This window comes from Gymnoscopelus microlampas (assembly GCF_963454915.1).
Source record: "Gymnoscopelus microlampas genome assembly, chromosome: 9".
In the NCBI taxonomy this organism is placed as follows: domain Eukaryota; kingdom Metazoa; phylum Chordata; class Actinopteri; order Myctophiformes; family Myctophidae; genus Gymnoscopelus; species Gymnoscopelus microlampas.
Genome location: NC_139946.1, coordinates 27,198,003 through 27,210,334, shown reverse-complemented (window position 1 = coordinate 27,210,334; position 12,332 = coordinate 27,198,003). Strand labels below are relative to the sequence as shown.

At 41.4% G+C, this 12,332-nt stretch overlaps 1 protein-coding gene across 1 annotated transcript in view; it reads right to left on the bottom strand.

Moving 5' to 3' along the window:
* The window catches only part of tmem131 (transmembrane protein 131), a 35,568-nt gene extending 23,656 nt beyond the window's left edge, over positions 1-11,912 (bottom strand). Inside the window, exons 1-5 of the mRNA XM_084065880.1 lie at positions 11,561-11,912; positions 7,199-7,260; positions 6,957-6,997; positions 3,371-3,439; positions 187-307 (exon numbers count right to left, since the gene is read on the bottom strand). Of these exons, the coding sequence (XP_083922006.1) occupies positions 187-307; positions 3,371-3,439; positions 6,957-6,997; positions 7,199-7,260; positions 11,561-11,777 (510 nt within the window). The 5' untranslated portion in view covers positions 11,778-11,912. The remainder of the gene's footprint in view (positions 1-186; positions 308-3,370; positions 3,440-6,956; positions 6,998-7,198; positions 7,261-11,560) is intronic.
* Positions 11,913-12,332: the final 420 nt, after the last annotated feature.

Sequence of the window (12,332 nt, the reverse complement as noted above, 5' to 3'; positions counted from 1 at the left end):
CATTTCTTTAAAATACGAATGTCAACTTCCTGAAGATTCAAAGATCTGAATCTGGAAAATCACCTGGAAGTTGACATTTATTTTTCATGGGAAAAAAAATAAATTAAAATGCAGTGTGGTTTTGTAAAGTTATACATGTCAGAAGGGAATCAGTGTTAATGGGTGTGTTCATTGATAGCTACTTACCCTATTCTGGAAAAAGGATGCGTGAAAATGTGATGTTGTTGCTGATATTGATATCAAACTAATTTCTTCTGAGCTAGGATTATGTAAATAAACTTTCTCCATTTTTGGCATTCCAACAGGCCTGTAGAGGAAGAAATAAAAAGTGATACAAAGAATAAGTTCAATTCAACATAGTGTACACCTATGAAATGATAACTTAAAAACTGACATGGAATTTAAAGGCTTCAGTATGCCAAAAAATTATAATACTTAAAAAACAATGCAATGTTTCAAATGTAATTTAGATAGGCTTACATATCAGTGTTTATTTAAAGGAGGGAAATGGGGACAATGCAAGTGAGGCAAAGCGTCCAAGCTGACCATTGACCAACCAAACTGCCCGCGTCATCTTGCATGGGAAGGTTCATTGTATGGTACTATTCATCAAAATCTCTCAAGGTAACGTGCTAATTCAAGCAAGTGTGTCTGATAAGGCGACTGTTTACTGAGAAAGTTGGACAGGAGAGCACACAGGCAGAGACAGCTGGGTGAGTTCACATGGAGATGGGGGGGGGGGGTGAGTATTGGTTTGAGGTCTGCAGCCCTTCTCTCAGTCATACTGAATCACTGTTAGGCCCCTTTTCCAAGAAAATAACTTTGGTTCTAGAAATGGTTCCGTTCTAGATTCTTGGAACCTTGGTGCTTTCACGGAACCAGCAGCGTACCGGCTTGCGTTTCCACCAGTTTTAAGCAGAACCATTGTAATTGGGGCAGGCATAGCTGAATTGTTAGAGAGCCTACCTGGGGAGCAGGAGTCCCCAGTTGCCCCAGGTTCGATTCCAGGCCTGACCAGCAATCGAGTATGACCGGTTGAAGTGTCCATTTCACAGGGGAAATTCAATCGTCAATGGCAGTTACGGTTTCCCTTTTTATTTTTTTTAATGATTATTTTTCACTGGCTTTTGCCATTGTTAATATCACATCTGTATCTTCCAACCTGTAGAATAGTGACACGCCCACTTTGGTTCCCAGTTCAGGGCAAGATTTTTTTTTGTTCCAAATCAACTTTCAGGGTTCTGATTCTGAACCAATTCATGTTTAGTGGAAACACTCAGAACTGGTTCAAAATTAGGCAGGAAAAAAGAACCGAACCGGTTCAACCACGGTGGAAAAGGGGCCTTAGACTTGTCACAATAATAAAATAATTGCCTGAGTACGTAATTAATTAATGAATTATTTTTAGCCAATTGTCAAAATTGCCAAATTTGATACCATTATAGAATTAAACTTAAAAATATTTAACTTTAAAAATAAATAAACATGAAAAGCATAAATAAATAGTCATGGTACCTCTGTGGCATACTGGCAAGTGTGCATACAAAGTTTGCCATTGATCGATCCAGCGCTTTGTGTGATCACCCAGACACACACACACACACACACACACACACACACACACTCACAGACAGACGGCTAGCCTCTTGCAGAGCCACACCATAAAAACAGCATTTATTTCCATCATCATGTCCATGTTGTTGTCCACTTTCTTTTCACTACTTTCAACCTGGCATCCATATTTTGGCAAAAGTGTTCATAACTATAAGTATAAGGTTATTACGTATGGCTTGTTCTTGTCAATTATTTTGATTTCTTGGTATATTTCAGTAATAGGCTTTGTATATAACATAATAAACCTTATATAGCACTTTTATTAACAGTAAAAATGACTTTTTGTATTGCTTTTTAAAAGAGATTTAAAACGGGTTAGTGAGCTAGCTAACCTGAGGTCCTCTGGTAGGCTATTCCACAGTCTGTCGGCCTTGATGGCAAAGGCCCGGTCTCCCTTGTTCACTAACCTCACTAACCTAGACCTAGAAACAACCAGTAATCCCAGAACAGATGACCTCATACAGTATCAATTAGATAGCTAGGTGCCAGACCGGAAGAGTTTTAAAAGTTAGCAGTAAAATCTTAAAATCAATCCTAAAAGAGACTGGCAGCAGTGAAGTGCAGCTAAAACAGGTGTTATGCGCTCAAATCTCCTAGTACCAGTGATGAGCCTAGCTGCCGCATGTTGAACCAATTGCGGCCGATGTATCAAACTTTGACTGAGATACACTAGACTAGACCATTAACACTTTTAAGATTTCCAGTAGAAAGAAAATATTTTATCTTAAATATGTTCCTCAGGAGCAGAAAACAAGTTTGGACAACTGTCTAATATGTGTTTGTATATTTAAGTTATTTGTCAGATCTGCAGTGTGCCATTTTTGTTTACAAAGTCTAAAAGGGAAAACATTAATGTATGTTTTTTACCTATAATATAAAAACAATAAATGAACATGTGTTCCAATACTCATGTCCAAAACACAATTAAAATCATTAATTGCAATTATTTGCATGACAATAAATCGTCAACTAAAACGTACAGGCTGAGCAGCCCTTCTCAACGATACTGAATCACTGCATGTTGTTGGCTTTTTTACTGTACGGTGGCAAGGCAACACCTGAGGCTGGGTCACGCCACATGGGCGCTGCACCCATTGTCAACATGGAATGTGATCTAGTGAATCTGTCCAGTGTATCTGGGTGTTGCCCGTGTGGTTCTAAAAATATATCTTGTTTAAAGATAAGAGCATACTGTACCATGAAGTGTCAAAGAAAGGCACTTATTTAATGATGCACTTTTGATTGGCACTAGTAGTAGTTCACATCATCATACTTTCGATGTCAATTCCTCACATCGTACAGTGCTGGAATGCAATCTGCATTTACCGAGCACCGGTCTACACACTGTCCTTGAGGTATGTGTGGAAAGAAAATGGTTCAGGAACAGTTTCCACTAATTGAAGATGTAACCTGTACTTCGTTGATTTTATGGATTCTGTCCGGGTTTTTTTTATGAATTTTATTTATAAATTAATAATAGCTTTTAAATTAATACAGTCATTGTTACTTGGCTTGAAGTGTGTTATATTGCCACTTTAACAGTACACATAATGAAAATGAAAACGGATTTAAGTTAGAAAAGAGACCACCCATACACACACACACACACACACACACACACACACACACACACACACACACACACACACACACACACACACACACACACACACACACACACACACACACACACACACACACACACACACACACACACACACACACACACACACACACACACACGTAGCCTACTCACTGTTCGTGGAAGTCCAGCATTGGAGGTTCAAATCGTATAGGTCGACAGTTCCCACGGTGCGGGGACGCACTGCAGGCAAGACATGATAGGAGCAAAAACAGCAGGTTAGACAAAATATTATCCATGTGTGTGAAAGAAAGTCCCCCAAAAATGGATGCAAACGTTCAAAACGTGATGTCAAGCAGAATGACCCCCAGCTACTAGTTCCTCTGATGGATTAACGCTATGGAGCACTGCTCCCATCGGTAGAAGGCAGCATCCACGTGAAAAACCTTGATAAAACTCCATAGTGTCAAGAGGGATGGAGAGGGAATTCGGAGAGATGACGCCTCTCTCTTCGTCACACTCAGACTAGAAAAGGCCCCTAAAAGGTTAGAGTTTCTCCGTCACATGTAGGCAAGCCAAGAACAATGTTGAGGGCTGGATTCACAGGTGTGAGCTCAGGGCATAAGCGATGGGTTACAGCTCAACAAACCTGCTTGACAACAGGTGTATCCTAACAATAGATAGGCCCCTCCTCACAGGGAAGTGAATGGATCATCTTTGGGGCTAAGCTAAAAGCAGAGGTGACCATAAGGAAAAACTCTGTTATGGACCCCACGAAAAAAAGACATTTCAGAGCGGCAATTGTGATAGAATTCCTCTATTAACTAGTAGGCTATTGTAAGTTAAATCTAGTTCTAAAATATTTCTTTCCCACATTACTGGGTGAATGAGTACCCATGCTGATGTACTGGCAGCCAAGAGAAATCTCCCCTAATAATGAATTACAAACACCACATAGAATCTACCAGGTAGTTTGTAGAAGAGATAATACAGTGGCAATGACAATAGCAGGCTCCTCTGAGAGAGAGCTCTACTAGCTGGAGCTGGGGTGGATTTCATCTCCTGGGGGCTGATAATGATCCACACACAGAGACCCTCCCATGCATGACAGCTTCACAATGACTGCCAACACCCCACGGTGGTGGGTGCCCAGCTGCCAGCAGTCTCTATGTTGACCAAGTAATTAGAGGAACAACTAGTTATTTTTGCTCTGGTTCATCTTATTGTTTACCGTCTGTCCGCAACTCTCTGAATATAATATACTGCTGAAGCCAGTTCAATAACCTGGAAGCTTCATCTATTTCGTTTTTTTAAGTAAATGTTTTTGGACAGTTTTAACCACTTGACATCCATATTTTGGGCAAATTTAATTGACATAAATCATAATATTTATATATATTATTGCAGATCTACTCGCTCACAACGTGTTGCGAGCTTGTAGATCAGCAGTTTTCACTAGTTGTCCAACAACAAAGTATATAGGGCTTATTAAGCCTTTATGTTACAGTTTCAGTGGAGAGAGAGAAATTTGTAGAAAACGTAGGGGGAATGATATTCAGCGAATGGTCTGGCCATCCCGCTAATCGAACCGGGGACTCGCTGATCAGGGCAATACGCGCCTGTGTGGTACCACTTGACTATGAGGTTGCCTCCAACTGGAAGCTTTATTTTCAAAAGTCTTTAACACGATCCGAGACCGGGTGTATTTGGAAAGAAAGTGTGTGTGTGTGTGTGTGTGTGTGTGTGTGTGTGTGTGTGTGTGTGTGTGTGTGTGTGTGTGTGTGTGTGTGTGTGTGTGTGTGTGTGTGTGTGTGTGTGTGTGTGTGTGTGTGGGGGGGGGGGGGGGGGGGGTGTTTGCAGACTGTCCAGTGAGTAACAGGAGCAGTAGGTCATGGGAGGTTCAGCCTCTTGGCCTCAGACCTGCATGTGTGCGTGGTCTATCCAGTGTCAGGCTGACCTTCAGCTGGGAACGGAATATCGCACAATATTCCACGACGAGGGGAACCTGTCAGCACACGAAGGGAGACCACGTACTGACATAGCAGACAAACCCAGCCGGCAGCTGTGACCTGCGCTCGAGGCTACTGTAGGCAAAGTTGAAAATGTTCTACCGCCTCAGGAAGTGCTTAGTGTGCTGGATGAAACCTACGCGAAAACTGAGAGAATAACACTACAGAAAAGTTCAGGTTTGACGTATAAGGGGACAGTTGAGTTCACTTCTTCAGGCTGAGTTTAACAGTGAGGAAAGAGAAAGAGCGCTCAACCACTGAGAGAGGAACACTGCCAACTTCCAGTATACACTGACACACACTCAATAACCTCTCCCCCACTATGACTACTAGTCACGTTTGGTAAAAGTAGCTCATCGGTTAGAGAAAGGGAAGCTCTGTGTTTTTAGAGAAGCTCTGAAAGCGACACAGAAACAACCAGCAAGGAGGCCTCCGCCCTGGGCTGTGTTGTGGGAGTGATCACGTTGTGAATGTGTAAGATAACCCCCGTGTACTGTACATGCAAAATGGGCAGGGACGTTCTGCACTGTCCTACAAACAATAGGCAGTGAGGATAGGTTATCTGCACGCCGTGTGCAAGTCCTCCTGACACAGAAAGACACTCATAATGTTAAAAAATGGACATGTGAGTCTATACGGAATGTCCCTGTTGTGATTGTGAATTGTTCTAGCAAACCGGGAAACTGATTTCTAGTCTTTCTGTCAATCTGGAAAAAAATTACGCTCTAAGTAACTCTCCCCCCTGGGCTTTGGCACGCAAAAAAAAGAAAAGAAAGGAACAGCTCAGTTCAGCCAATCACAGGAAGACACTTGGACTGTTTCCTCTCAAGGTTTTATTGGTTAAGAAAAAATGAGTGGGAGGCATCATAAAGGGTGCTGTAAAAATGAGTCTCCTCCCTTCACAGCTATAGGTGGCCTTCAGAAGGAATTACTGTATAGCCTGAGTTATACTTAGCTGCATGCGGGTGTCGCGCACCGAAAAGTAGCCAATCTACGAGCTCACAGCACTGCGATGCGTTGTTGTGAGCTTGCAGATCAGCTATTTTCTGTGTGCGACACCTGCCTGCAACTACGGCTGGTACTAGTATTCAACTGTGAGGAACTAATGTTTGTCTCTGTGATGGATGGAGGCGGGGAGAGTAGCACATTCATCAAGTTGTCCAATAATGTACAAGATGTAAGATGTATCTGTTTCGAGACTTGAGTTTGACATTTAATCGATCTTCGTTCTGAGGAAGGTATGACTAAACCAGGGACGCTTGTCAATGTCAGAAGGGTAGACAAGGCCTCAGTAAACTTAACGCTTCACATCTTTACCAAGCAAGCAAAGAGAAAACAGGAGTGGCCTACTGTTACTGTACTCTCTCGGTCAGCAATACAAACACAAGTAATGTAAAGGGATGATACATACAGCCGCAAGACAACTATTTAAGGCCAAGGCCAGACACACAGTTATGTAATCCAATTAAACTCCAATCTTTATAATCACATCGATATGACAAGTGGAATGGATGCCTGCCTTCGTGCCTGTTTTGATTTATGCAACTTGGCTTATGTAAAAGCTGCCAGGCTAAACCTGCATGTACACTTGCATGTAACCAAATAGGCGTCACTCCCATCTAATCTTTGTTTGTCGTTCTTGTTGCTAGCGTCATAATGTCTCATAATCACATCTCATTTCACAATGGCATTAATACAAATGTTTTACAAATAGTTGCATGTTCAACTCTGGAAGCAAAATAAACACTTACCTTTTTTGATGAAATAAACTGAAATCAATGTCAGACTCTGCCTGTGAACAGAAATGCAGGGACACAAGGCATTATGAAACTGTAACATAGAGCTATATATATATAATCTTCTATCTGAAAATAATGCAGTGTGTCTATCAATGAATGACTTTACCTATTCATTTTTGCTATAGTGACAAATAGATTATCTCAATGAAAAGGAGGAAAACATTTATGAAAATAATGTAAACCTTGTTTCTCACCTGTAAGAGGCTTCCTTCACCAAAATGTAGCACTTCTAGAATGGTGTCTGACTGAATAAATGCTGTGAAAATAAGCATGAAAATACAAATTGGTATAGAAGCAATACTCATCTTGTCATTGAAGTGATCTTTAGGTAGAGGGAACAACTAAAGCTAGGACTACTCAAGTGAAAACCCCACGTTTGCTATCTGGAGACAGCTTCATGCATAGCAGGAAAAATAAACAATACAAGTAGATAAAGTGAATACAAGGAGAGCTGATTGTTTGCATGTCACTGAATGAGATACTGTACACAAGACTCATTTCCATAGCAAATCCTCTCTCAAAATATTGCTTCTGTAAGTCAGAGTGCGATGCAATCTATCATCATGTACAATCATGCATACAGAGAGGGACTGAATATACTTTCCTGTAGGGCTGGGTAATATATTGAAATTAGAATAATATTGATATCGTCATTATGAGATATACATATCGTCTAAGATTTTGGATACCATAATATTGTGATATGAACATTTTATTTTCCTGGATTTAGTCACTTAAGCCCAATTTTATACCATGTATCGCGTGATGTTTTGTGAGCTTGTAGAATATAATTTTTCAAAATGTTTGGGATGAAAGAAATGACATCATCATCACAAATTCACAATATCGAGGTATTTGGTCAAAAATATTTATTTTATCCTTATCACCCAGCCCTACTTTCCTGAAGTTTCAAAAATGTTCAAGGCACACATCTGTACAGTAATGTCATTGTTTTTCCATACATCTTCAGACCTGTAGGAACCCTCTCAACAGCTGCAGGCAAGTATTGCACACACCTCTATCTAACCACGCTGATTTTCACAAGTTGATGGCGACACATTTTTGAACAATTTGTACTCAAAAAGGAATTAACTGCTCAAGCTGTGGAGAGCATTACAGACTACTATTTCCTTAACCACTATCAACCACTTTCAACCTGGCATCCCTATTTTGGACATGTCATTATATGTGAAACATTTCAAGTTCACATGTTGCATCGTGACACGTTGTGAGCTTGTAGATCTGATATTAGTTGACAATGAAGTATATAGGACGTACAGTATGTGGTTAATGCCTGCCATCCATCTGAGATACAGTAGAATAGAAAAAGATAGTATGTTGCAACGTTGTGAGCAAACACAACCCAGAAATGTGCTGAGTAGCTCAGAAGGGAACGACACAGCCTCTTTCTCTCTAGATCTAAAGACAACTATTATCGAAATGAAGCCTTGAAGTCAACATGAAATAATTACTGAAATATTACTGTGAAAGTGAAATCCGGGACCAGCAGCATAAAGACTCAAACTCATTAGCACCTCAGGGTTCTTCCTAATTAGTCTAGCAGTATGGTAAACAAACAATTACAAAATCATAGGGGATTTGAAAAGACTGTTTCAAGAGACATATACAGGGATGTCTTTGTTTTTTTATCGTAAAGTGTGGCAGAGTAATTGTCTAGCATGTCCACAATGGAAAGCGTTAATGGCTTATTACTAATGCAATCAATTTAGCTAACTGTGATAACATGCATAATTAATCTGTGGCACACTGTGCTACATTTTCCCAGTGCCAAGCCTATGGGTGCTTTCAGGGACAAAACTCTAAGTTTAAATGTACCTGGGTGCCCCTGAACTGACCTATGCTTACTTATATTAGAGAGCTAATTAGCAAGTAATGTGAGTTAACCCATTTAGACCTGAGACCGATTTTAAAAACGCCTTCTAAATCCTAATCCTACATTTTCAGAAAATCTTCAATTTTTTATTCAAAGAATTAAAGACAATTCCTGTTGCTATATACATAGCAACATCTAAAATGACACAGATGGTTTCCCGGTTTTAAAGGTATAACAACATATAGGCTAAACCCCCCCCCCACACACACACTTTTTTTTGGGGGGGGGGGCTACAAAACAACAACAAGATACTTGTGTGGACAGAGACCGTGGCGTTTCATTAACAGTGGGTAAACCAGAATATATCTGATCCAAAACCAACACAGCAGCTAGCCGAGTTCAACTCGATCAGCCTTTTCAGTTACATTTTGATACTGTGCAATAGGTATTATGCTGTACCATCATCATATGTTTCACCTAGGTCACCCTGCCTGACCTGTGCTAAGCAGTGAAGAAGACAGCAGGGCTCTGGTGACAGTTTTGTCCAGTCATTACTTCTGACTGAGCCATTTGTGACAGGTGTGTGTTGGCGAATATAGAGCTGACTAATAGGTGTCTATAAGGACGAGAGCACCGCAAGAGCTACGAGAACGTTTAATGAACATGAGATGTTTGCACAGTTGGCCAGAAAGTGTCACCACCACCACGCTGCCTTGTTGTGACAGGTCTGCGTTACCTAGGAGTCCCTTCAATTTAGTTTCGGTGACTTTACAAAATAAGCCGCCAGGGTCACTAAAGGCAAGATCTCAGATCTGACACAGCTGCTGTTGAAACCCAAACGCCCCATAAAGGTCTCTCAGGATTACTAACACCAACAACAATCTGGTGACAAGACTGACAACTCTCTGAGAGCTACGTGTTAAAGTGACACATCTGACACAACATTGTTGTCATATTATATCTGATCTGTTAAAAGGGATGATGTGAGAGGGTGGATCAAGCCCATGTCATTCCATACAGCTAGTCGAATACACTATAAAACCAATAGTGTTAACCAGCGTGAACTATGAAAGTGACGATACTAGCGTTGACTCCCATTGTAAGAATGGAAAGCGGAAGTTCTCTTTCTATCTCAATGAGGAAGTTCCAATGTTTGGAACTACAGGAGGCAACATCCCAATTTGCGGCGAGATCAAAGCGTGACGCAACACTCTCTCTCTCTCTACTGTATATTGCTGGTGTTAACTAACCAAATTTTAACATGTAACATCCGAAAGTAATGTATACAACAAATGGAACCAGAAGGGTCCATTTGGTTCCATTTGTACACGCTCAGAGTTAACGTAGCACTGATGATGATGAAATCATTGTGTATTAGATCATTATATGTCAATCAGCCACGTTTACATTAAACCAACCCAACAGTCAGTGACCAAAAGCACCACCTCCTTCCTATCTGACAGCCCTGCAGGAAAAACTACAATAAAGTTAATCTATAAACCACACCTGTCACCTCCCTTCCAACACATCAGATAGTGTTACTGACTGGTTAGCTGTGGTCTATCTCAATGGTTCTCAAACTTGTACCTTTCAAGGTCTCCCCTTAACTCTGACAGTGTACAAATGGAACCAAATGGACCCGTTAGGGTTCATTTGGTTTCATTTGTACACTGTCAGAGTTACAGACTTGTAAGGGGTCCATTTAGACCCCCCCTAAACTAAAGGAACCCAGAGAGTCCCTGGAATCCACTGAGAACCACTGGTCTATCTATGCTAACTAGCCTCTCCCCTCAGATAGACTGAAAAAACACAAGCTAACGTTAGCCTGCAGCAGCTAAATGCTGCTTAACATGACAACCTTCAGGATCTGTGTCAGTAACTTATGATATATTCCAATCTCATTTGGAATGCACCGTTCACAGGAGCCATGATGTACATTCCAGAACAGCACATAACTAAAATGACGTTAAGCTACGAATAGAACTGGAGAGGGTTAGCAAAGGTATTAGCTATAATATATAGCATAGCACCCAAAGGCTAGCAGACAGTGAGTGTTAAAGTGTGTGTGTGTGTGTGTGTGTGTGTGTGTGTGTGTGTGTGTGTGTGTGTGTGTGTGTGTGTGTGTGTGTGTGTGTGTGTGTGTGTGTGTAAATATAAACACTGACTCCATAACATTAACCTACATCAGGGGTCTTCAACGTTTTCAGGCCAAGGACCCCCTAGCTGAGAGAGAGATAAAGCAGGGACCCCCTCTATATTGTATAAAATTGTGTTTCAGATTAAACTTTTTTTGTTTTCAACTTGGTCTGCTCTTTTTCCCCCATCTACACCTACCCCGATATATATAAAATAACCGATATACAAGCTCACAACGCCTTGCAGTGCGAGGCGTTGTGAGCTTTTTTTTGTTGTTGGCTACGTCCTCCTCAGAAAATTGATGCTACGGTTCAAGTGGTTAATGTAAACCATATCATATCATATCACATAAAGATTTGGCGGCCACCCTGTAGTAACTCTGAGGACCCCCTAGGGGATCCCGGACCCCCTGTTGAAGACCCCTGCATTAGCTAGCAGGCAGTGAATGATAAAGTGAGTGAGTGTGTGTGTGTAAATATAAACACTGACTCCATAATAACATTAACCTACACCCTTGACGTTGTGTCCAGTTTAAGTGTGGTTGAACGGGTTTAACGACCAACGGCCAGAAGAACAAGAAACCCACCTTGCTTGTTCGCCTGCGACGCGTGGATGAAAGCAATAAATACTATCCTCAACAGCCCCATGTAGGAGGATGTTTGTGTCCTTGTTGTTGACGGTTGTTGTTGGAGGAGGAGGCTGCTCTTTATGTGGGCTGATCGACCCGCCATGCTGCAGCTCATCCTGGGTGCTGGATCACAGTAGTGTTGGAGGAGCGGGTCTATGATCGCGACGTACAGCATGCCAATAATAAAACACCTCTGCTGACTCTGTCAATCATAACCTAGTGGCTAGTGGGACACACACACACGCACACATACACACATACATACACACACACACGCACACACACACTAGAGGAGGAGGACGTTTGGCCTGGCTGGCTGGCTGCCTTCTGCTGCTTTTTTTTCACCCTTCTCCTTCTTCTTCGGTTACAGTTTTGTTGGCGCATGATAGTGCTAATAATACTGCCATCTGCTGATGCGGAGGGGCAGAGTACCGAGGCATGAACAGTTATGATTAAGTTGTACCGCAGGGGGTTTCAACTGGTGGTCTGTGGACCAATGGTGGAACGTGGAGGTATTGCATATATATGGTCCCTGATCATGTATTCAGTAATGCATGAATTGATGAATTGAATACCTAGGACCCCAATGGAAACAAGACCGCAAGGACTTTTTTGGTTTCATCCTTTTAGTTTAGACAAAGTGTTTGATTGTAGCCCTACTCATGCTGTTTTTACATTTCTGTCTATTAAAATATTCAATCAATTAATAGGAAAGTCAGGCAGAATTCCC